General features: G+C 49.8%; 1 protein-coding gene across 4 annotated transcripts in view; it reads right to left on the reverse strand.

The window, feature by feature from the left end:
• The window catches only part of PRKX (protein kinase cAMP-dependent X-linked catalytic subunit), a 90,351-nt gene that overhangs the window by 30,958 nt on the left and 32,773 nt on the right, over nt 1–26,620 (reverse strand). For all 4 annotated transcript variants that reach the window (XM_027095461.1, XM_027095462.1, XM_027095463.1 and 1 more), the window contains exons 2-3: nt 21,366–21,534; nt 4,028–4,291 (exon numbers count right to left, since the gene is read on the reverse strand). In XM_027095461.1, the coding sequence (XP_026951262.1) occupies nt 4,028–4,291; nt 21,366–21,534 (433 nt within the window). The remainder of the gene's footprint in view (nt 1–4,027; nt 4,292–21,365; nt 21,535–26,620) is intronic.

A 26,620-nucleotide genomic window follows, 5' to 3' on the forward strand; every position in this document is an offset into this window, starting at 1 on the left:
GTTTAACGTAAAGAACGTAACAGTGTCTGCTCACTGATACGTTTGTCCACTCTCTCTGTTTCTCTGCCCAACATCGAGCTCACGCTGACCCTGCTGTGTAAGCAGTGCGTCTGGTCCGAGCCCTCCCCAGGTCCACTGGAGTGTTGGGGGTCTTGGGCGGGAGTGTTCAGCTCTCTCCAGGAACCCACCCAAAGGTGCTCTTGGGTCCCTGCTTCCCTTCTCCATGACACCTCTCCATTCCCAATCTCTGATTCTTTTTTCACACGACAGACTCTTTCCCATTTCCGTAGAACCCTCTGTGATACAAAGTACCATTCCACTTTCAAATCCTATGGAAGGAATGGAAGGTCACGTTACGTTGGTGCAGATAGAAATTGTATGGTCTGGTAACCAGCCAGGAATGTGGGTGCAGAAGGTGGCCGTAAGTTCAAGGAAGGAAAGGAGATGGGAGACGTGGGTTCTTCCCACACGGAGTCGAGCGGGAAGGGGCTCACGCTACCTGCTGGGCTTTTTCAAGAGGCATCCCGTCAGGGTGCACAGAACCACCTGGCGGTCCAGCTAGGAGTTTCTTGTCCCCAAGACTTAAGCTTAGGAGCATCTTTCTTCCCGCCACACCCAGCTGAGTCAACTCAAAGTCAACCCTCGTTGCTTTGGCTCATGAAATTCTTTAATTCTGCTGAGAGATCCAGGTACTGGCCCGTGAATGCTGTGTTCCCAGGTGGGGCACATCCACGGTGGCCTGAATCTAGCTGGAAGCCTGGCGCTTAGCTGATGTCCTCACCAGGTGCAGGTGGGTGCAGATAATTGTATCTGTGTTAGGTGTGGTGTCTCCGCTTACATGTGGAAAGGTGAGTCTCTCCCTGGCTTCATCCTGGGGTATGGGGCACAGATGGAAGGCTGTATGACTTTCCAGTTTCTCAGTAAACTCAGGTAGCCTGACCCCCTGATTCAAGGAAAAGCTTTCTCCAAAAAGCCCCCAGGCTTCTTGGGTGTAGAGAGGCTTAAACTGCTAGAAAGAGCTTCAGACTGCAGTACACGTCCTTAAAGCCTTAGATTTCAAACAGTACTGCAGTTCCCTAAAAAGTTAAAGAGAATTTCCTTAAGTCCCAGGAACTTCAGTCCTTGGTTAAGGCCCCCAAAGAACTGAAAGCAGGGACTCTAACAGACATGTGTACACCCAGGTGCATAGCAGATGATTACTGGGCAAGGTGGAAGCAGTCTTCTCCTTTTAAGAGAATTCTCTTTATACTTAAAAAAGCTTCCTGCAAAAAGCCCCCATGCTTCTTGGAGGTAGAGAGTCACAAATTGCTAGAAAGAGCTTCAGACTGCAGTCAATGTGTTACGACAAGACAGACAGTGGGGGATGTTACTGGGAGAGTGTGCTGGTCCAGGCTGTGAATTATCGATGCCCCTGGTCTTATCGTTTCTGCTCACTGGCTCTTGAAGAGAGGGCCAAGTGACACCCGCCGTTCTCAGTTTTCTCACTGTTATCAGGTCCACCACAACTGGGGGTGGGAGACCGATATCCAAGTATGCTCTGTGAAACAGATGTCCAATTGCTCATGTGTTCCGACTCCCCCACTGCCTTCCATGGCACCTCCACTGAGTTGAATTGTGTTCCCCCCCAAAAGTCCTAGACTCCGGTACCTGTGAATGTATTTGGAAATAGGGTCTTGCAGATGTAATCAGGTTAAGACTGGGACTAATCCAATGACTCGTGTCCTTAAAAGAAGAGGAAGAGAGAGAGATCTCTCTACTGTATTAGAAGGAGGCCGTCTACAAGCCAGGAAGAGAGCCTCACCGGGAACCAACTCAGCCAGCATCCTGACCATGGACTTCCAGAACTGGGAGAAATTCATTTCTCATAAGGTCACCAATCCTATGGGATTAGGACCCCGCTGTCATGACCTCATTTGACCTTAACTACTTCTTAACAACATGATCTCCAAATACAGCCACACAGTGGGGGTTGGGGCTTCAAGACATGAATTTTGGAGGAACACAAGTTCAGTCCAGAGCAATGAAGGTGGTGGTGATGGTGGCGATGGAGGTGATAATTATGGAGATGATGGTGGTGATGATGATGATGGAGATGGTGGTGATGATGATAATGGTGATAATGATGGTGATAATGAGGGTGATAATGATGGTGATAATGAGGGTGATGATGACGGTGGTGATGGTGATGAAGGTGATATCTATGGGATGATGATGGTGGTGACAGTGGTGGTGATGATGATGTGAGGGTGGGCATGATAAAGTCAGAAGCACCTACTGTCTACTCAATGCTTACTACATGAGGGGAACCGTTCTTAGGAAATACTTTCCATCGAGCAGACCCATCCATTGTTACCAATCACCCTACAGGGTAGGAACACTTCTCATTACACAGACGAGCAAAGCCAAGGCACACGGGGTGACGACAACATACAACGTACTCAATCTCTCCAGCTGGAGAGTGGCAGACACAGGGGTCCAGCAGAGGCAAGTGGTCCCCATACCCACTCTTCATTCCTAAGTGCCCCTCTGAGGTGCTTCCGTGAACAGAGGCTCTTGGTAAGGGAAATAAGTTTAACCTGGAAGCCACAAGGTACTACCACTTGGCAATTGTGGGGATACACGCAAACTACCTTACCTCTCAGGGCCTCAGATTTCTCAGCTGTAAAATGATGGCGGTTGGCCAAACTTATCACCGAGTGAATTTGTGAAACATTTTATTGGTTGTTTGTTTGAATCAGGGCTTCCAAATAAAATGATTAAAAAAAAAAAAACCAAAAAACTAGCAGGTGGACTATATACCACATGTTACCAATAGGGGGCAGCACCAATGCCATAAACCAATTTTTAAAACTATATAAAGTCTTCTCACTCTTCTACGTAAAACCATCCCATTTTATTCTTAGCCAAGAAATAGATGAAATTCTATAGGGGAAAATCAGATTGCATTTAACAGCAGCCTAGAACGAAACTGGGTCATTTGTAGAGACATGGATGGACCTAGAGACTCATACAGAGGGAAGAAAGTCAGAAAAACAAACATCGTATATTAATGCATATATGCGGAACCTAGAAAAATGGTACAGATGAACTTACCTGCAAAGCAGGAATAGAGACACAGACGTAGAGAACAAATGTATGGATACCAAGGGGGAAGGAGGGGTGGTGGGATGAATTGGGAGATTGGGATGGACATATATACACTATTGATACTATGTATAAAATAGATAACTGGGCTTCCCTGGTGGCACAGTGGTTGAGAGTCCGCCTGCCGACGCAGGGGACACGGGTTCGTGCCCCGGTCCGGGAGGATCCCACGTGCCGCGGAGCGGCTGGGCCCGTGAGCCATGGCCGCTGAGCCTGCGTGTCCGGAGCCTGTGCTCCGCAATGGGAGAGGCCACAACAGTGAGAGTCCCGCATACCGCCCCCCAAAAAAAAAAAAAAAAAAAAAGAAAGACAAGCCGTAATATAAGTTGGTGACGGTGTGGAGAAAAGGGAAAACACGTCCACTGTTGGTGGGAATGTAAACTGGTGCAGCCACTATGGAGAACAGGATGGAGGGTCCTCAAAAAACTAAAAATAGAGCTACCATGTGATCCAGCAATCCCACTCCTGGGTATATATCTGGAGAAAACTCTAATTCGAAAAGATACATGCACCCCAATGTTCATTGCAGCACTATTTACAATAGCCAGGACATGGAAGCAACCTAAGTGTCCATCGACAGAGGAATGGATAAAGATGTGGTGTGTGTGTGTGTGTGTGTGTGTGTGTATATATATATATAGACACACAATGGAATATTACGCAGCCATCAAAATGAATGCAATCATGCCATCTGCAGCACCGTGGATGGACCTGGAGATTGTCATACTGAGTGAAGTGAGTCAGACAGAGAGAGACAAATACCATACGATGTCACTTCTGTGTGGAATCTAAAGAAAAAGGAGGTCACAGCGCAGAGGACGCAGAGCACGCTGCCAGAGGCAGGGGGCGGGAAGATGGGAAAACGGGGGAAATGCTCACGTACTTGTCCACCAGTTTCTTGGCGAACCCGAAGTCAGTGAGCTTGATGTGACCGTCTCTATCCAGCAGGATGTTCTCCGGCTTCAGGTCTCTGTAGACGATCTCCTTGGAGTGCAGGTACTCAATGGCACAGACGATCTCCGCGGCGTAGAAGAGCCCGGTGGAGCTGGAGAAGCGGCCCTGGTTGCGCAGGTAGCTGAAGAGCTCACCACCCGGCACGAACTCCATCAGCATGTACAGGAAGCGGTCATCGTGCCCCGTCCAGAACCTGCGGGACCAGAGCGGGAGTGAGGGCTGCGCCTCGGAGGGACAGGAAGAGACAGGGACGGACGGATGCTGGGACGGCACTTAGACGGAGGTCGTGTTCCATGAACAGGTCATGTTAAGATATATCTCTCGGTAAGACACGATCATACGAAGTGAAGTAAGTCAGACAGAGAAAGACAAATACCATATGATATCACTTCTATGTGGAATCTAAAATGAGACACAAATGAACTTATCTACAAAACAGAAACAGACTCACAGACACAGAGAACAGACTGGTGGTTGCCAAGGGGGAGGGGGTGGCGGAGGGATGGAGTGGGAGTTTGGGGTGAGCAGACGCCAACTATTATATAGAGAATGGATAAACAACAAGGTCCTACTGTAGAGCACAGGGAACTGTATTCACTCTCCTGCGATAAACCATATGGAAAAGAATATGATACAGAATGCATATATACGTATAAGGGAATAACTTTGCTGTGCAGCAGAAATTAACACGACATTGTATATGAACTATACTTCAATTAAATCTTTAAAAAAAACAATATATCTCTAGGTCCATGTTAGGATACTCATATACATGGACAGATGCAAGACGTGTGTGGACAGATGTTAAGATTTGGTAGAGGGCTTCCCTGGTGGCGCAGTGGTTGGGAGTCCACCTGCCGATGCAGGGGACACGGGTTCGTGCCCCGGTCTGGGAAGATCCCACGTGCCGTGGAGCGGCTGGGCCCGTGAGCCATGGCCGCTGAGCCTGCGCGTCCGGAGCCTGTGCTCCGCAACGGGAGAGGCCACAACAGTGAGAGGCCCGCGTACCGCAAAAAAACAAAACAAAACAAAAAAACGATTTGGTAGAGATCGATGTTAAGATATGTCTATAGGTATTAGAACAGAAAAACCAACACATGAGCAGATGATTATTTTGTAAGAAAAGATACATCCCTAGGTAGATGTTAAGATACTCATACAGATGGACCGAGGCCCACATTTGTGTGTGCGGCGATGCTAAGATTTGGTAGAGAGCGATGTTATTGGTACAGATACATGTTAAGACATGGCATAGACAGATGTCACGTTATGTGTATAAATACACGTTAAGATCGATCTCTAGGTGGATGTTAAGATACTCGTATAGGTGAACAGATGTCGAGATATGTGTGTGGACACATGTTAAGGTTTGGCAGAGATCCATGTTATGGGTACAGGTACCCAATCGATGTGCTAAGATGTGGCACAGATGATGTTAACGTTACGTGTACAGACACACGTTTGGACACGTATAGGTAGACGTTAAGATTCGGGTGCACGCAGATGTTAGGATACAGGGAGACACAACGCTAAGGGATGGCTATCCTGTCGACGTGCAAAGGTCTCAGAACGGCCAAGAGTAAATACCAACTTCTGACGATAAACTGGTGAACAGCTTGTTATGGGCTGAACTGTGTCCCCAACCCCCAAATTCATAGGTTAAGTCCTCACCCCAGGACCTCAGGAGGTGATTCGATTAGGAAATACAGTCTTTAAAGAGGGGATGAAGGTAAATGAGGTCACTAGGGTGGGCCCTGATCCCATAGGACAGGTGTCCCTATAAGAAGAGGAGATCAGGACACAGACACACACAGAGGGACGACCCTGGGAGGACACAGGGAGGAGACGGCCGTCTCCACAGTCTCAAAGGGCACCCACAAGGCTGACATCCTGACCTCAGACTTGCAACCTCCCCAAACGTGCGCTAATAACTCTGCTGCTACAGCCGTGCCATCTGGGGCGCTTGTCTCACAGCCCGGGCAGACTCACACGGGGTGGGCACACCTCAGGGATCACACCTGGTTCAGTGGCCCCAGGGTCGTCATCAAGACTGCAAATTTCCAGTCCATTCATGATGGCCTCCCAGACACCTGCTGGGAAAGGTGGCCATCAACAAAACCCCAAAGCAAGAGACTTCTAAGCAACGACGGGTGGGAGACGTCCCCAGAGAGTCAGAAGAGACGCATCCCCTTTAGAAAGGCGCTGATTGGCTCTGTTCACGGGAGAAAAGGCAGCAGCGAGAAACTGAGGAGAAAAGAAGAATACAGATGCGAGAAGAGACAGAGTCCTGAATGCATTTTAGAGGTCACGGCAAAGAGGAAAAGCAACAACTACATCCTGGGGAGACAAGCACTGATGGAGAAGAAAGTTTGCCTGTAAAGGAGATGTGGCTACGTATGGCTGATTCACTTCGTGATACAGCAGAAACTCATACACCATTGTAAAGCAACTGTACTCCAATAAAGATGTTAGAAAAAAAAAAAAAAGATGTAGAAAAAAAGAGAAACGCTCTTTGGAAGTAAGGGCTCTGTTTCTGAGCGGATTAGGACACAGAAGTGTGACTCACGCACAAGCATATAAAGGTCCCCCCGCAGGATCGGGACACACAGACGACGATGTGAAGCAACGCGAGGCTACCGTGCCAGCGGTGCCTGATCTCCGAACCCCCGGCCCGGGCATCTTCTCTGCTCAGGACACTGTGCTCCCCTCCAAGGCTGGTCCCAAAGGGCTGCGTCCCTCTGGGCTTCCATGAAAACAAAGGATGCTCGGAGGAGCCGGCGTCCTTGGGTGAGGATGCGCAGGGCACCACGCACCAGATGGTCCTGGCTGCTGGGAGGGGCTGTTCCAATAAAATAAAGAAAAATACAGGCACGCCTCGTTTCAGTGTGCTTTGCACACACCGCATTTGTAACAAATGGAAGGTCTGTCACAACCCTGTTTTGCAAGCAACTCTACGGGCACCATTTTTGGAACAGCATTTGCTCACTTTGTGTGTCTGGGTCCCCTTTTGGTAATTCTCGCGATACTTCAAACCTTTTCGTTATCGTGGCGATCTGTGATTTGGGGTGTTTCTATTGCAAAAAAGCAAGTCACGAAAGGCTCCGAGGATGGTGAGCAATTCTAACCAATAAAGTGTTTTTCACTGTGGCACCCACATTGCTTTTCTTTAGACATAATGGTACTGCACACTTAACAGACTACAGTCCAGCGTAAACGTAACTTTCAGATGCGCTGGGAAACCAAAAGCTTCGTGTGACTCGCTTTACGGCGATATTTACTTTACTCTGGATATTTACTTTACTCTTTGCTCTGGAACGGAACCCACCGTTATCTCTGAGATCTGCCTGTAATCAACCGTATCGATATATACACAAAGCACTGGAGGAGATAGTTTGCAATGACCCAAAAACTAGCTGGAAGGAAAATCACGAAGCAATAACCGAGTGTGGCAGTGGTCAGGAAGGTGTAAGTTTATGCAATAAACAAAAAGATGGGGGACTTCCCGGGCGGCCCAGTGGTCAGGACTTGGTGCTTTCACTGCCGAGGGCACGGATTCAATTCCTGGTTGGGGAACTAAGATCCCCGTAAGCCTTGCGGTGCGTGCGGTCAAATTTGGAAAAAAAAAAAAAAAAAAAAGATGGGCTGCAGAGAGGAAAAACGCCCCCCGTTGTGGATGTGAAAAACTTTTCTATGCCCAAGGGAAGCCTTTTAAAAAGAAAAAAGGACAACATACTCTTCTGATGTTCAAATGAATGGCTTTTTTGTTAAGCACTATGGTTTTTATGTCTTTGCACAATATGGGCCACGCGTTACGAAAGGGTTTCTCTACATGCGCGTTTCCACGTGCAGACTCTTTGCACGACGGGTGCGGTTGGGGGATGACGGCTACCCTCCGATAGGGTTGCCATACATGCCATTCTTTCTCGGTGTTCCCCGTTGATTTCTGTCTCTCAGAGTGAGAGACGGCCCGGGGTCCTGTCTGTAAGAAGCACAGTGGCAGCCCCGTCTAGGCGTTGCTTTTCCCCCAGTTCCATATAGCCGTGCATCTCTGGCCTGTTCCCCTTCTCACATCTGACAGCTCAAAGGCTCGAGATTTGCAGTGTTGAAACTTGAGGGAACACAGGACGCAGGAAGAGTGCTTTGGGGTTGTGGGTTGTGGCTATTGCTACTGGAGTGGAACACAACTTTGCTCCCCCCCCCCCCCCCCGCAAAGTATCTCTTGGCATGCAGATTATTTCGACCTGAAAACAATCAAAGACTCAAAAGAGAAACTTTGACCTTCTCGCTAATAGCCTGAAAGAATTTACACGGAGGAGCTGTTCCTGGGACCCCTATCCTCACCAGAGATGTCTGCCCGTGATATGGGCCACCCGTGGTGGGGAAACAGCAGGGCCTGGAGATCAGGGTCTACTCCGTGTCCCATTGTCTCTGCAGGCTCAGCAAACACTTGTCTACCAACTTTTTCTTTTCCGTCTCCATGTCGACGGCCTTCCTCCCCTTTGAAGTCCCAAGCCACTACCCCAACAGGCTCTTTTGTCTTTAGCTGAAGATGATAGCATTTAAGATGAGGGTTTGGACCATGTTTGTGAGTGACTCCGTTTTCCTGGGTCTCTCCCGTGTGTCCAGGGGATTCAACTTTCGTGTGACTTTCTCCTGTTCATCTGTCTCACGTCCATTTCATTCTCAGACCAGCCAGAAGAGCCTGGAAGGATAAGGAAAATGTCTTCCTCCCCAAACATGGCTTTCTGGAGAAATCGTCTGAGCAGACGCCCATCCTCCTTCCGTCATTTAAAATCGAGATGAGTCGTTATCTTTGGGCCGCCCGCCCTCCTTCTCCGGTCCACATACCTACGTGTATGGCAAGGACGTTCCGTGCCGTGACGCTTGCATAGAAGCGCACGGTACCCCAAACGCATGACAGCCTCGCTGTGTTTTGCGGGCGAGCTTAGAACCCAGCAAGGGCTTTGCGGTTCTGACGGGGAGATGTGTTCTAGGGCAGGGGTCCCCAACCCCCAGGCCACGGTACTGGTCCGCGTCCAGTTAGGAACCGGGTCGCACAGCAGGCGATGAGCCGCCGTTCCGCCCCGCCCCCCCACCGCTCTCATTACCACCTGAAGCCCACCATAGACACACACCTTCCGTGGAAAAACTGTCTTCCACAAAACCGGCCCCTGGGGCCAAAAAGCTTGGGGACCGCTGTTGTAGGATCCTGACACCTGACTGGTGAACTTGTACACCGAACCTCTACGTAAACTGGTGACTTGCTGAATTTCTCTGGGGCAGGGCGGATGGCCAATCTAGCTAGCACTCATCTGGGAAGGCCTGGTATTCTGGGATTTCGGGGCCGAACTGAGCCCTTAAGAAGACGTGAAACAGTCAATAATATCTAAGCAAGGGCACGACCATTTTCTACAGCTGTGAATTGGGTTGAAAAGGTAGGAGAAATATATATAAGCCTCTCTCTCTGCTGCTCCAATGCACGCACGCACGCACACACACACACACACACACGCACCTGGAGGGCATCAGTGAGCTGCTAGGCAACTCACTCTTTGCGTAACTTCTGTAACTGCTCCCACAGACCCACTACCAGGCTAAGAAGCTGCCCTGACGTATTCCCAGCTCCGGCAAACAATGGATCACAAGGTTCCAAGGCAAACTCATCTCAAGTCTCAGGAGCATCAGATAATGAACAACGTGGGGAGGTGAGGACAGAACCCAGATGGGGTTAGGAGCGAGGAATGAGACGACTTTCAGGGTTGAGCAAGTAGGTGGAGTGCGTCAGTCCCCAAAAATAGCGTGGCTGGACACCAGGTGATTCGGGAAGGAGGCCGGGGTCACAGTCTCTCTTTCCGTCCCCTGGGCTCCAGGGGAACTGCAGTTTCATCCACGGGTAGGTCGACCGACACAGGAAGCAACTGAGGGTGAAGTGTCTGTTATCCGGCTCCCAATTCCTCACACGTCAAGCCCTTCTCGGATACCAGCTGGGTGTCCTAGAATTCAACTCAGTTCTGGTACTATGCACCCAGAGGTAGCATCAGACCCCACGGGGTAAGGGCTCAGTCCCACAAGACCCCAACGGCAAGTCCAGGGGGCCACCTGTGCTTCTGACCGACCGGCTGCAGGTGGAAGGTTGCCACGACCTCTCCTTGGGTTTCATCTGCTAGAACGGCTCACAGAAGTCAGGAACGTTTACGCGCTAGATCGCCTGTTTATTATAAGAGGAGCTAACTCAGGAACAGCCAGATGGGACCAATGCAGAGGGTGAGATTTGGGGAGGGGACAGGCTGCACTCTCCCCAAATCTCTACATGTTCACCGACACGGAAGCTCTCTGAACCCTACCTTCTTGGGGTTTTATAGAGGCTTCATTACGTAGGTCTGATGAACTCACTGGCCACTGGGAAGTGAACTCAACCTCCAGCCCCCCTCCGCTTCCCAAGGTCAGGGTGGGACTGACAGTTCCAACCCTCTAAGGGTTGGTTCCCCTATAACCAGCCCCCAGCCACAGGTGACCCGGGGGCTTTCCAAGACACCTTTATGGCTCTCGACACTTAGGAAATTGCAAGGGTTTTAGGAACTCTGTGCCAGGAACTGAGAAGAAGACCAAATAAATATTTCCTAGGGTAAATCACCGTATCACAATCTCAAATGTCACAAACAAGGGATCGAGTGGGGAGAACTATACCGACCGACCAAGCTGGATGAAGATGTTCGTTCCACAAATATCTAATGAAATCAAACCAACCTTCAACCAACCGCCATACCTACGAAAGCCACTGTATATTAAGCGGGTAAGTCATTTTTGCCTTTGTAGATCACACGCAGAAGCGATCCGTCATCAGCTTGCTTAAGAAGCAATACTTTTCAAATAAAGGCCCCCATAACGAATAGAACTTACGGCTATAAAACAAACAAAAGTCCTGAGGGCCCTGACGCCACTTTCCTCCTCCAAATCACGAAAATCAGATACATTATCGAAAGGAAGAAAAGAAATTCCTCCGATACATCTTTGCTTCAAAGCTCCACCAGTTAAGAGGTTTCTTGTATGGAAAGAAGTTGTAAAGAGTTGGGTATTATTAACGATCGGAAGTAAACGAATATTCAAACAGTTCCTGACATCACGAGTCCAAGAACAGTTACAGTCATCGCTTGGTGCTTGTGGCTGACAGGAGGCAGTCCACGTGACCACAGAGGAATTCAACTCTTGAGTTTAGAGAATCAGAAGCGGGATGAACTGCAGGAGCTAATCTGTTCATCCCGTCATTCTCATCAACTGCAGGACCGAGTCTATAAAAAAAATAGAAGTTCGAGGGCCAAAAGCAAGGTTTATCACGTCGCTACGAGAAAAGCACGCATGTAGTGGATCTAAAAGGCGTGGGACCCACGGTTAGCATCACCAAGCAGCATCTCCAGTAACTCATGATCGCCCGTCCTTATTTACCTCACCACCCACTGGTTTTCTCTGTTTAGTGGATACATCTGGACAAGGACCCACTTCGGGGACTTCCCTGGTGGTCCAGTGGTTGAGACTTCGCCTTCCAGTGCAGGGGGTGCGGGTTCGAGCCCTGGTCGGGGAAACTAAGATCCCACATGCCTCACAGCCGAAACACCAAAACACATAAAGCAGAAGCAATATTGTCACAAACTCAAAAACGACTTAAAAAATGGCCCCCAAAAAAAAAAAAAAAAAAAAAGAAATCTTAAAAAAAACCAAACAAAGGACCCACTTCAAACCTGGCAATGTCCTATCTTGGACACACTGGAAAGGGCATCTCCCGTTTGGCCTGTCATGAGCCTTGTGGGAAGCAGGGGAACCAGCTCTAAACACCGAACACAGAAGGGGGTGTGTGTCCCAGCAAGATGGGAAGGGTTGCCCAGGTGTATCTGTGGTCGAAGGAGGCTGGGGACAGACATACAGGGAAGTTGGAAACTGAGGCACCAGTCAAACCCTAGAGCTGTGGATGCACCGTAGGGAGTCTGCATTTTGTTGACGGCAGGAAGGAAAGTCATTGACGGGACTGGAAAACAAAGGATGACAGTTGGGTTTTCATGTCAGAAAGAAGCCCCCGTCTCCAATCAAGAGTGGATAAGCCCTGGGGAGGTGACTGAGAAGAAAGAGAGGGGACCCAGATGAACAAAGGTGGACGGACTTTGGAGATGTGACTTACAAGAGGAAAGGGCAGGTCTGGAGAAGATGAAAACTCTAACTCGAAAAGATCCATGCACCCCTGTGTGCACAGCAGCAGTAGTCACTACAGCCAAGACATGGAAGCAACAGAAGTGTCCATCGGCAGAGGACTGGATAAAGAAGACGTGGTACGTGTATACACAGTGGAATACCACTGAGCCATGAAAAAGAATGAAACAATGCAGCCTGCAGCAGCATGGATGGACCTGGAGATGATCATGCTACGTGAGGTCAGTCAGACAGAGAAAGACAAACGTTATACAGTATCACTCCTATGTGAAATCTAAAAAGTAACAGGAATGCATCTACGTACAAAACAGAAACAGACTCACAGACACAGAAGCATGGATGGACCTAGAGATTATCATATTGAGTGCAGTAAGCCAGAAAGAGAAACACAAATGCCATATGATGTCACTTAGATGCGGAATCTAAAATATGATACAAACGAACTTACTTACACAACAGAAGCAGACTCACTGACACAGAAAACAAACTTACAGTCACCCAAGGGGAAGCGGGGGGAGGGCTTAAAAACTAGGGGTTTGGGGTTAACAAATACACACCACTATATATAAAATAACCAACAAGGACCTGCTGTACAGCACAGGGAACTGTACTCAATAGCTTATAATAATCTATAATGGAAAAGAATAGGGAAAAAGTTTTATATAAATATATAAAACTGAATCACTTTGCTGTACACATGAAACGAGCACAATACTGTAGATCAACTATAGTTCAAAGAATTAAAAAAAAGGAAGAGGAAAGGGCAGAAGCCCTGGTGAGAGTGAACACAGCAGCAAAGAAAAGGAAATCAAAAACAGTGCCCGGGGGGTGGGGGGGGACCCAGGAGCTGGAAGGGCCATTTGGGGGGAGTCCAAAGGAGGAACTGATTGGAGGTGTGGGGCAAAGAGGAAGGTCAAGAATTCCTTTCCAACATGAGGACCCTGAACTGCCTGCAGAGACATCCGGGCAGAAGGGACCAGGCGCCAGGTGGGTGGATGAGTCTAGCTTGGAAGGAGCAGGTGTGAGTGAGAAGCTGAGCTTAGGAGTCTAGAGGGTCTAGTGTGCAGCAAGTGTGACTACAGTGCATGGTTTTGGGAGCACGTGCACACGTTCACACACGTCCGTCCCCTATACCACGTCCGCTCCCTGGTCCTCCCACCTCTACCTTGCATGGCCCATGGCCCAGCCGCTCTCCAAGGAAAAGCTAAGAGACCTCCCTCCCTTTCTGTACGCCCTCACGCCTGCCCGGCCTCCTGGAAAGCGTCCACCCAAAATGCCCAGGAGGGATCTCTACGAAGCAGAGTTAAAAACAGTGAGAGGCAAAAAAAATAATATGCTGTAAGAATGCCACACTCTGCATGTGTGTGTGCGCGCACGCACAGAGCTCTTTAAGCACGGGGAGAAGGACAGAAGGCATCATACCAAACTGTCCACGTGGTGACCTGGTGATGATGGAGGGACAAAGGAAGAAAGAAAAGGGAATGAGGCAAGCCGAGGAAAAAAAATAAAAAAGAAAGAAAAGCAGAGAAGAGAAGAGAAAATGCTTAAGCACTCTCCACGGGCAGGAAAGAGAAAGAGATGTTGAAAATGCACTCAAGGAGCTGAGGCTGGGACTGAGACGCCTGTACACCTGTGTTCACAGCAGCATTACAACAGCCAAGAGGTGGAGGCAAACCAAGTGTCCGTGGATGCATGATGGATATAAACAAATGTGTTCCAGTCACACAATGGAATATTACTCAGCCATGAAAAAGGAAGGACATTGTGATACAGGCTACAATGTGGACAGGCCTTGAGAACATGATGCTTGGTGAGAGAAGCCAGACCCAAAAGGACACATGGTGTGGGATTCCACTCAGAGGAGGTCCCTAGGGTTGTCACACTCATCAGAAAGTAGATGGTGGGGCTGGGGGAGGGGGAGGGGGACGCAGTGTTTCATGGGCACCATGAGTTCCAACTTTGCAAGATGAAAAGGTTCTGGAGATGATGGTTGGGACGGCTGCACGATGTGGATGGACTTAATGTCACTGAATTATACACTTAAAAATGGTCAAGATGGCAGACGAATGGATAAAGAAGATGTGGCACATGTATACAATGTAATATTACTCGGCCATAAAAAGAAACGAAGTTAAAGTTAGTTGTAGTGAGGTGGATGGACCTAGAGTCCGTCATACAGAGTGAAGTAAGTCAGAAAGAGAAAAACAAATACCGTATGCTCACACATATATATGGAATCTAAAAAAAAAAGGTTCTGAAGAACCTAGGAGCAGGACAGGAATAAAGACACAGATGTAGAGAATGGACTTGAGGACACGGGGAGGGGGAAGGGTAAGCTGGGACGAAGTGAGAGAGAGGCAAGGGCATATATACACTACCAGCTGTAAAATAGGTAGCTAGTGGGAAGCAGCCGCATAGCACAGGGAGATCAGCTTGGTGCTTTGTGACCACCTAGAGGGGTGGGATAGGGAGGGTGGGAGGGAGGGAGAGGCAAGAGGGAAGAGGTATGGAGATATATGTATATGTATGGCTGGTTCACTTTGTTATAAAGCAGAAACTAACACACCACTCTAAAGCAATTATACTCCAATAAAGATGTTTAAAAAAAAAAAGTCAAGGTGGTCAATTTTATGTGAGGTACATTTTACCACGAATAAAAAATTAAAATTGAAAAAATGCATTGGAGAGAACATATTAATCAATTATTCCATAAACAGCAAAAAAAAAAAAGTGGCTGTCATTGACAATGAGTAGGAACACACTGGCAGAGACGTCAGCTCTGAGCTCAAAGAAGCACTTTCCACCTTTGATTATTGTCTTTTATTTGCAAAGTCCGCAGTGAGCACCTCCCTTGTGGCATTTTAATTAACTTAAAAGTCAGCCTCATCTAGCTGGAGACACCTAACTTTAAAGTTGGTCACAATTTCTCCAGATGCTGCCGTAAAGCTGGACTCTGCCATTCAAAAGGAGAAAACAGAAAGCCACTCACGTCACCCTTTCTTGAGCCCCATCGCCCGGCGCAATCTGAGGTTCCGGAACATCCCTTCCAGTTTTCGAACCGGCTCCACGGTAACCAGTGCCCCCCGCCCGCCCCGCCGAGGGGACCTGAACTTGTTTCCCCGTCCCCAGGCCAGGCTCCCCCTGTTGTGGACCCCAGGGGTCCCAACGCTCGGTGGCTACATCTGATGCCTTCCCAAGGACGACCGTTCGCTCTCTCTCTCTTCCCAGATGGCTCCCTGGAAACTGCCCCACCTGGAACCCTGTCTCTCCCGTCCGACTTCCCAGGCATGTGCCAGGCCAGTACGCCGCTGTGGAAGGCGGGGACGGGGTGACCTCGTGCTCTGTCCTCGCACCCAAGTCCCCAGCTGAACGCACAGGGAAGCGCACCCCCCGAGGTGCCCGGGCGCACAGCGTGTCCATCTAACCTCCCCAGAAGTGCCCTGGGGGCCCGTTCCCATCTCCTACCCCCGCTCCTGAGTTACACACCAGCATCGATGCTGGAGCTCCCCCCCACGTCCAGCCTTGCGTCCAAGGCGGACTCAGATCCCTCCCCATGTCCCAGCCTCCTGGCTGACCCGTGGCCCCTGCACCAAGCATTCCCCCCACCTGTCAGCCACCAAATGCCTTCTCCTTCTGCGAGATTCCGCTGCAGCATCCTCAGCGGCTTAGGATCTCCGGCCCCAAAGGGCTGACGATTCCGTCCTTACCAACCACGATGGGATCTACCAGAGCCTCACGGGGAACTTCACAGTTTCCCTCCATCAGGAGAATTCAAACCTCCCTTTTATAAGCATCCATCTTGCCAGACACCCCAAAATTCAAAATGGACATTTCGTTACGTTCGGACAAAGCACAGAACAAGGAATTGGGAAGTGGCCGTGTTCCTTCTGTCACAGCCGTCCCTTGCAGGCGATGGTGAAAGAGGAAGGAGAGCTATTTCTGGACTTTTGCTTCTGAAACTCAAGTGCAGAGGGGTCAAGGGAAGTCAGAACAGGGTGTTCTTTCCTCCTTAACTACCAGAAAAGCCAAGGAACAGGTTTACTAACTACTCATCCACGTGCCATGGAGATGCACACGAGACTCAAGTCTGTGGGCAGGAAGAAAGACCTTTCCTTTAGGCTATGGGCTCGTCCTCTCCAGACTAAGACCCAAGTTCCTCTACGTGGAGATCCAAGCTGTCATTTCGCCAATAATGAGAAGGATGTGCCCCATGGGTGATGGACCTCTGAGTTCTTTCATACCCAGATCTGTAGCGGAAAGCCAATGAAATATGGCTGGCTAGCTGGGTTGAAAACTGGGATTAAATTGATCCAGGGTCAGCAGACTCTAGAGATGCCCCACACGTAATGGGGAGAGCGCTGTATCTGACCAGCCCCGCGAACGGGGGGAGTAGGGTGCCCAGCTAGCTAGCTGGCTAGCTACTGCGCAATGAGTGACACGGCACTGGGACTGTTATTGGGTCCACAGGCTCATCACCAAGACGAAACGATGGAACTCCACGTGCAGGGGCTGGGACAGGAAAGTGAGAATGCACCCACACCCACCTAGTCTCTGTGTGTGCCCCTATCACAGGTGTTATCAACCAACCTTCCATCCATCATTCAACCCATCCATCCATCCGTCAACCTATCTAATCATTTGTCTACCATCTGTGTATCCATCCATCCATCCACCCACCCATCCATCTACCCAAATATCTACCTATCAATCTATTTATCTCACTATCTATTTCTATATCACCTGCCTATTCATCCTGTCTTCCTTTCTTCCTTCCATCCATCCATCCACGCATTCTTTCTTTCTATCTATCTATCTATCTATCTATCTATCTATCTATCTATCTATCTATCTAGGCAGTGGTCTGTAATCAGGACTATTTCACTCCCTGGGACATTTTCTGTCAACGTCTAAACACATTTTTTGCCATCACACCACGGAGGGAGTGTGCTCCTGGCATCCAGTGGGTAGACACCAGGGATGCTGCTAGACCTCCTCTACTACACAGGAGAGCCGCCACCACAAAGAATTTCCCGTCCCCAATGTCAGTGGCGCCCAGGTGAGAATGCCTGTCCTGGATCCCACCAACTCTAAGATGCCAGCGATTTCTAGACGCACAAAGGGCAGGGAGCAGACACAGGGTCCTGGTCTAGGGGCGGGACACAAGCCTTCCTCCCCGGGACACCTTGACTGTAACACAATCCTTCTACACTGAGTTTGTCAGCTCTTCTGAAATTATCTCTACGCTGGCTGAACCGGCCTTCAGGATGGCTTTATCCCAGAACAGAATGTATTCTCTGATGTGGACGTAATGAACGTCCTGGCCGACTTTCAACAACGCAGCCAGTAGCACTTCAAATACCGCACGCTAATGACACCGTGGGCGAACGTGCCAAACCGTTCACGTGGAAGTTGAAACTTGAGTCTTTGTTCGGCGTGATACCCGGGGTCATCGGTATTCCATGTGGCTTCACGGGAACATGAGTAAGGCTCACTCAACACTTCTGGATGGTATGAAAGGCAGATGTTGGGAGAAGCAACTCATTTCCAAGAGAAACTGCACAGCTGGGGGGATTCGATACCTGCTTCCCTCGTGGTCTCTTCCCACTAAATCTGGTGCCCCATCCAGTGGCCCTGGGCACCCCACTCCCCCTGTTCGCGGGGCTGGTCAGATACAGCGCTCTCCCCATTACGTGTGGGGCACCTCTAGAGTCTGCTGACCCTGGATCAATTCAATCCCAGTTTTCAAACACCGCCGGGTCCCTCAAGTGATAGTGCACAGAAAACTTCCAAAGGCTACAAGTACTTTATAATAAGACCCCTGTGCACTGAAAGACCTGCACTTAGCAAGTCACTAAGTAGTAGTGTCCACCCCAAAATCTCTATGCTGAAGTCCTAACCCCCAGGACCTCAGCATGTGGCTGGATTTAGAGATGGGGTCTTTAAAAAGGGGATGAACGTGAAATGAGGTCACTAGGCTGGGTCCTGGTCCCGTAGGGCTGGGGTCCTTATAGGAAGACAAGGCCAGGACACAGACATGCAGAGGACAGCCTTGCGGACTAAAGGACCAGGAAAAGTTCCTGCCTGTTGGCCGTAGCACAGTTGGACCTGACATATAAAAAGACTACACTGAGGTGTGCCTGCACCCAGTATGGCAACAGGAATATCAAGGTAGCAAAGAGACTGTCAGATTACAGAGCTACCACAGTGCAGAGAGGTCACACTCTTTAAAATTAGAGAAAACCCGATTTAGATAACCTGGGGTCAAATTCCATCCCACTGAAACTAGGGCTTACAGCCTTTGTGATGGAAACAATTCAGGTACTTATCCAAAAGCACAGCACGTCGGAATACACAGTCTGCGTCCCTCTGGGTTCGGCAGTCTACCCTACCTGATGAGGAGGCCGCCTGATTAGCTGTCCAGGAGTCAAGGAAGCAGAGTTGTCTGACTAAAGCTCCGTTTTTCACGGTCCTCCTCTTCCCTACTCCCTTTTAACTTCCCAAAGCTCAAGGATTCTATCCTGGGGACTCCTCTGACGTAGTTAGAAAGCACCCCCTAGGCTGGTGCCCACTCCAGGAGACGACGGGGTGTGTGGTACTTTGCTGGGGCTGCCGTAACAGAAGACCACAAACTGGGTGGCTTAAACAACAGAAATGCATCCTGTCATAGTTCTGGAGGCCAGAAGTGCAAGATCAGGGTGTTGGTGGTTCCTTCTAGAATCTCCAGGGAAGGATCCGTCCTAGCTTCTTCCATAGCTTCTGGTGGTTGCCAGCAATCCCTGGGGCTCCTCGGCTTATGGCCGCATCACCCCCAATCTCCACCTCTGTCTTCACGTGGCCGTCTCCTCTCTGTGTGTCTTTGTGTGTCGTCTCCACTTGGTACGAGGGCACCCATCACATCAGATGGAGAACCCACCTTACTCCTATAGGACCTCGACCTCCATCTTGATGACACCTACAAAGCCCCAACTTCCAAATAAGGTCACATTCACGGGTACTGGGGGTCAGGACATCAACGTATCTTTTGCAGGGGTGGCGGGGGGACACGACACACAATTCAACCCACAACAAGGTGGAGTTCCCAGAATGGAAGCCATCCCCCAAGGTTCCCTATAGCATCACCCTAATGTTTCCAGGGGGACATGCCTGATCCCAGAACATATGCGTTGAGGTGACCTCAGCAACCCCGCCAGCCGCCGGGCGGCATGCCCACCACCCACGCACAGCCCTGGGAAGCACTCCTCCCACTGCCTTCTTCCCTCTTCTCCAAACTTGTGTGTTCTCGACGCCAATGTTTCAGACTTTTCGTTTTCACCATCAATTCCACCTGCTTCTCTTCCGTGTTCTCCTAATGTCACTGCAGACACGTAACCGATCACGCCACTTGGTTTCCAGAGCAAACCGGAACCCAGCGGCCAGGTGCCCCATCTTCCTGGGAAAACTCAGCCACAAAGCACCCTCGGGGACACACCCTGGGGTCCTGGCTTGAGACTTCCTGTATTTGGTAAAAGCCCAAGACCGTTCTCCCAAATCACCTGAGAATGACTTGGCAACAGATGAAGGAGTCCACATCTCCTGTACAGAACGTGTACTGAACACCCTAGCCAACTGAAGTCATCATCCAGAATCACTATTTCAGTTTCTAGAAGAGACACCAGAAGTAGAAGCTTTTCTTCTTTCCAGAAGAAGATGTACACGCATGAGATTTTCTACCCATCTCCCCACCACCTCCCAGCGAAGAGGAGACTCAGACCTGAACAGGGAGGGGTGGTGGTTCTGCTGCACCGGCTAAGTTCTTTTTTTGTTTCGATTTTAATGACTCAACAGCATGAGACTCTACTGACCCGTCCACACTGGCCCAACACGGCCACTGGGCTTCATAAAAGGAAAGTAAGACAAGAAGTCAGCTGCTTCCCTTCTGTCACCCGTCAAACATGCCGCCCGTCCCTGCTCCGAGTGACACGCTGTTTCGGGCCCTGGGGACATTGCTCCGGTGGCTGTGAGCCGACAGGTGTTATCTCCCTGCACTGGGGCACAGGCAAGGTGCTCCAAGAGCAGGGTGCAGGCGCCTGTCTCTGTGAACAGGCAGGTGCATCGCAGAGGAAAGGCAGGTGAGGGTGAGGTGGGAGAGGCGGGGGGTGGGGAGAGGCAGATGAAGGGGGCACCAGGCGGGGGCGGGTGGCCCTGCGGTGACAACATGGATGGTACCTCCCACCTCCTCCTGCAGGTCACTTTCCTGGGATGGAGGCAAGAGCGTCTGAGAAGAGCCAGAGGCAGAGGCAGAGCCCGGGATGAGCCGTTTCTAGGCCACTGAGCCCCTGGGGTCATTCCCTGAGGATGTGTCAGCAGAGACGCAGGTCATCGGAGGGCCGTGTGGGTGAAGGGATCACTACGGCTGTAGTGAAAGCAAAGAACGCCTTGAAAGAGGCAAGTCTGGGAGGCCAAGAACAGCTGGGCACTCAGGCCAGAGAGGGGGGCCCACACCAGGCTGGGCTGGGAGGGGTCGGGGGCTGCGAAGGGGCGTGAGGAAGGCGGCGGAAGGGGCGGGCCCCCGGGGATGGGGACGGAGAGCCCTCTGTGGACGCCCACACCTGAGGTCCCTGAGTGGGAAACGGCCTTACCCTCCACCAGCAAAGAGCGTGGCAGAAAGAGGGATCCATTTGGTCCACATCGGGCACCTTCAACTGGAAGGTTCTATGAGGCATCGACATGGGGCCACTGAACGGCCAGCTAGAAACCCAAGGAACGATGTGAGTGAGCAGAGGTGAGCAGGTGACTGAGGTCCCAGGAAGACCGACTGGACAGGCTGCCCAGGGGGCTGGGGGTGGGAGGAGGGGACAGAGCCTCTGGCGGGCCCCAGGCGGCCCTGTGGACACGCGGCTGGTGCAGGGGGGGCACCGCCAGGCGTGCCACCCTGGCAGGCACTTGTGGGAACGGCGCCTTTCTCCGCGAGACCGGGAGCTGAGATGTCTCAGCAGAGGGTGACCCGCTATGACCGCACCCCATCCCACCTCCCGCAGGAAAATCCACCTGGGGGCCGGGAGGGTGGGGCCCCGGCGAAGGGGACTCACAGCTTGACCAGGAACGGGTGGCTGACTTCCTTCAGCACGGATTTCTCGTTGTGCACATGCTGTTCCTGCTTCAGGCGGATGACGTCCGGGATACTCATCACCTTCAGGGCGAAGAAACGTGTGCTCTGCTTCTCGCGGACCAGCTGCACGCGACCGAACGTCCCCGTACCTGCAGTGGGGAGACGCGGTGTCAGCAGCCACGGCCCCCAGGACGGGAGACCAGCACCCCGACCTCAAGACAGCCTGGAGGCTCGGACAGCTCAGTAATGGGCGATGCACCTGGTGCGAGGGCTGGGTGACGGGCACCTGTCTGGAACGGTCAACTGAACCGACACACACACAGGATCACTGCCCCCGAATTGTTCTTTAATAGGGGCGACTGGCCATGCTTTCTGCAAATGAGTCATCCCAGAGGAAACGCGCGCACACACACACACACAGGGAAAGGCAGAATGGAAAAGGATGCTAAATACATTCCTTCGACGTGTCTTTTTCTTTAGATTTTCTAAATCAAGACAAGACATAGAAAATAAACTTACGGTTACCGGAGGGGAGAGCAGGGGGTGGGGAGAGATAAATTAGGAGCTTGGGATTAGCAGATACACACTACTATATATAAAACAGGTGAACAACGAGGACCTACTGTAGAGCACAGGAAACTCTACTCAACACCTTATAATAACCTATAATAGGAAAGAACCTGAAAAAGAATAGATATGCATATATATAACCGCATCACTCTGCTGTGCGCCTGAAGCTAACGCAACATTGCGAATTAACTCTACTTCAATTTTAAAAATTGGATTAAAAAATAAAAAATCAGAAGATAACTCTTTCCATGAAAACTTGTGAGTATCCCTGCCTGGTTCCTCTTTATCCCACAAAGCACTGTATGAGAGGCTAATAAACTCAAAACTCTAGTACACGTGTTGGTGATCGCCACCGTCCTGTTAAAACAAAACAAAACAGAAAAGGCTAAGTGTGACACACCCCTCCTCACAAGCTGCTTCCTTTAAGCCATTAACGCCAGCTAAACGCAGTGTTTCTGTTAAAACTTGCCAAGGGTTAGAACCAAGTGATGCAGATACTAACAGAGAGAAAAATTTAAAAAGTGCAAACATGAAAGGAAATCAACAGCATAAATGTAAAAGGAAATCAAACCCTCTTGTGTACCATATGCTGTGACACTGTCAACCCAATGTCTCCTCCTCTGTGGTCTCCCACCAGCCCTTCTTCATCCTCTGAGCCTCACTGTGGGGTGGGGTCCAGCTGCTACCCCTCCCCCAGGCCGGCAATCACTTAGGGCACCTCTGAGATTAAAGCTCCGAAGGCATTTTATCTACGGCCAGAGAAAAGGTAAAGTTGGGGGCAGAAAAATGACATCTGTCTGTGTGACCCTCTGGAAGCTTACCCAAGACGGCTGTCCTTTCCGCCCCCGTTTATCGAAGAAATAACGCAGAGGAAGGGCTCTCCCAGGGGAAGGAGGTGTGGAAAACGGCCAACGAACTGGGGCTCCCTGGCTGGAAAAATGGCAATCAACATGATGAGAAAGCAGGAAGAAAGGAATTCAGGGATGGCTCGAAGACGAAAAAGACCTTCAACGCAACCACGCAGCCACCTTCTCCTCTTTCACAGAGTTGGGAACGCCATTTACGGCACATGGTAACATGGAGAGGAAAACAAAGTTACACCTAAGCAACGCACTTGGGGGGAGGGCCTCTGCTACAAATCGAAATTCTCAAGCTGCAAAATAAGTGAGCGCCTCTACTGGCTTACGCAGCTGGGGTGAGGGACGTGGCTACGTCACCTGGGCTTTGAAAGCAAGTTCCCAATCGTGAATATTTTATTATTGCGCAAGTAGAAAGCGATGTACACACATGAAGGAAAGAAACTGTGCCAGAAGAAGCCAATGATGAGCCCCAGTACAGGTTTAAAAAGTCCGTCCTCATCAAAAGATGATTCAGAAGTAGACACAGAATTGTGTCACAGTGAGGCGGCGTTGACAACGTTCTGCGCAAGCAGGTTCACAGAGACGCAAGTAGGGGAAGGGCCCCGAGGAGAGTGAATGGACACAGTCGAGGTGTTTTCAGGAGATCGCTTGGCAAAGGGCGCAGGAACGGGAACTGAGGACACTGCCATGGCTTCTAGTGCACGTTGTGCCTTTGACTTGCTCTGTGAACCCAACGCAAACAAATTAACCCGTCTGGACTCATACTGTTTTCATCTCTCTGATAGAACAGGTAGATGACTAGATCGACGTTATCAACGGTCTCACCACACGCTACAATTCTAGTGATGAAAAGAAAGACAACATGGCTATGACTCCACAGATTTTTTTTTAATTTTTTTACCTTTCTGCCTGCAACATCTTTTAAGCTTTGCTCTGAGCTGTGTGTGCTGTAAACACTGAGAACTCAAAGCAGAGTGCCTGCAGTGCAGAGATGGGGGAACTCCCTCAGCACCACAGTCAGATTACAGGATGATACAGGGAAACCGTCTTGTTGACGGCGGATGAAACCAGCATGCTGTAATTTTTAAGGTGACCGGCTTTAACGCGCTAAAGACCAAACCAACATTCAATGGTGCTGGTATGAAGTCGTTATTGCACTGGAAAGAAAAAGGACAAACATCTTTCCTGCTCGCTGTTGGCAGGCTCTCCAATATACATCCCCAGCTCTCCATATCTCCCGTTGGAAAGTAGAAAAGTCCCCCTTTTAGCTTTGCTGTGGGTAAGGATGGTTACATGACCCACCTCCGCCCAATAAGAGACGAAATGGAATATTATTCAGCGTAAAAATGAAGGAAAGCCTTGTTGATTATCTATTTTATATATACTAGTATGTGTATGTTAATCCCAGGTTCCTGACTGATTCCTCCCCCTCACGTTTCCCCTCTGGTAAACATAAGTTTGTTTTTGAAATCTGTGAGTCTGTTTCTGTTTTGTAAGTAAGTTCATTTATATCATTTTTAATTAGATGCCACAGATGAGTGACAGCGTATGATCTTTGTCTAACTTACTTCACTTAGTGTGATAATCAACTATACTCCAATAAAATTAAAAAATGAAGGAAATCCTGCCACTTGGGACATCACGGATGAGCCCCGAGAGCATTAGGCTAAGTGAAATAAGTCCAACAGAGAAAAACGCACACTGTATGATCTCATATATATGAGGAATCTAAAAAAGGGCAAACTCATAGAAACAGAGTCGACGGTGGTCGCCAGAGGTGAGGGGTGAGCGATCGGGGGAATGGATGAAGGGGGTTAAAAGGTAGAAGGTTACAGTTACAAAATAAATAAGTCCTGGGAATGTCAGGTACGGCATGGTGACTACAGTTAGTAACACTGTATTGTTTACTTGAAAGCCGCGAAGAGAGTAGATCTTAAAAGTTCTCATCACGAGAAAAAAATGTGTAACTATGTGAGGTGATGGACGTTAACTAGATAGACTGTGGTGATCAGTTTGCAATATATACGAATATCCAGTCATTGCGTTGCACACCCAAAACTAATACAGCGTTATACATCAAACACATCTCAAAAAAACGCGGAAAAAACAAACAAACCTATTTCTCAACTACACTCCAGTAAAAATTTAAAAAATAAATAAAGGGGTCACCTTGAACACAAGGTATCACTTTACTGTGAAGTCACAACAGAGGGGAAAAAAAAAAAAGAACTGCAGAGTGAGGTGTGGGAAAGCACAGAAAATGCATTTCGCAGGGTCAGGAGGGACTGACCTGCCGTCTTCCTCAGCCCCAAACCCACAAACTGTCCCGAGAGGAGGGAGGTCACACGGGGACCATGGCAAAGCCTTTGCCCTGCAGACGCCAGGTTAAAAAAAAGCGACCACCTTATTTTGTCTTTGAAAACCCATAAGGTAAATGAAGCAGGTGGAAAATCAAAGCTACTAGGATTTAAGTTCGTGTGGGTCATTGTAAGTTTGCTGGAACTGAAAACACTTGGGGGGAAATCCACACAGAATGGGGACCGTAGGAGTAGCGTGGAATGCCAGGGAATTACAAAAGGAGAAAACGGAAACCACTCTGGGTTTTATCTCGGGGTATGGGGATCACAGGGGTAATGACAGAAATGATAGGGAGGCCACTCCCTCTGATTTCACCCTCCATCCCCCTCTGGTCTCCCCCCCTTTTCCCGCACCACGTTCTGCAGAAAAAATCCACTAATGGACCAACACACCAGAAAACCGACATCGCCCATGTGGACCCTACGCAACCTCTGTCCTGGGAGGGGACCCACAGTGGGCCTGGTCCTGTTTGCCTCACCTACACACAGTTTTCCTAACCCTCCTCCCACCAGTTGAGGGTTGAATTGTGTCCCACAAGAGACAGATTCAATTCCTAACCCTGGAACCTGGGAACGGGAGCTTATTTGGAAACAGGGTCTTTGCAGAGGTGATGAAGGGAAGGGTCTGAGATGAGGTCCTCCTGGATGAGGGTGGCCCTACATCCAATGACAGGGTCCTTCCAAGAGACAGAAGAGGAGAGACCCAGACACAGAGGAGAAGCCCCGGGAAGACAGAGGCAGAGACGGGAGGGATGTGGCCGTAAGTCCAGGGACGCCTGGAGCCCCCAAAAGCTGGAAGAGGCGGGAAGGACCCTCCCCTGGAGCCTCTGGAGGGAGCGCGGCCCTGGGACACCTTGACTTCAGACATCTGGTGTCCAGGATTCAGAGAGGATGAATGCCTATGGTTTTAAGCTCCCTAGTTTGGTGGTAATTTGTTATGGCAGCTCCAGGGGTACAAATTCAACCAAGCAATGCAACGATTCTTCTAGCATCCTTATTATCTAATCACCTAATCCTATGTGTTCATGTTTTTGCATACAGAACCTAACAGGATTTTTACTTACCTTCCTCCCGTTTGAGAACACGTCTGGAAATGAAAATTTACGTTTTTCAAACACCCCAACGGGGATCTGCTCAAGTCTTTTGATACACTGATGTGGTTTGGGAAATCCGGGGAAATTTAAGGGCCAGCACTGAGGACACCACACTCAACTGTCTTTGTCCAGATAGTTGATGAGGAGATACTCAACGAAAACTCTAGAATTCATAAAATGAAAAGCCGGTCTGTTCTGGAAAAGTGATGAACTTTCCAAAAGCTTATCAAAAGAAGCATGCAGGGTTTCCCTGGTGGCGCAGTGGTTGAGAGTCCGCCTGCCGATGCAGGGGACACGGGTTCGTGCCCCGGTCCGGGAAGATCCCACATGCCGCGGACCGGCTGGGCCCGTGAG

The sequence above is a fragment of the Aethalodelphis obliquidens genome, unplaced genomic scaffold (assembly GCF_003676395.1).
Source record: "Aethalodelphis obliquidens isolate GAN/ISIS:26980383/991018 unplaced genomic scaffold, ASM367639v1 scaffold91, whole genome shotgun sequence".
NCBI lineage: Eukaryota > Metazoa > Chordata > Mammalia > Artiodactyla > Delphinidae > Aethalodelphis > Aethalodelphis obliquidens.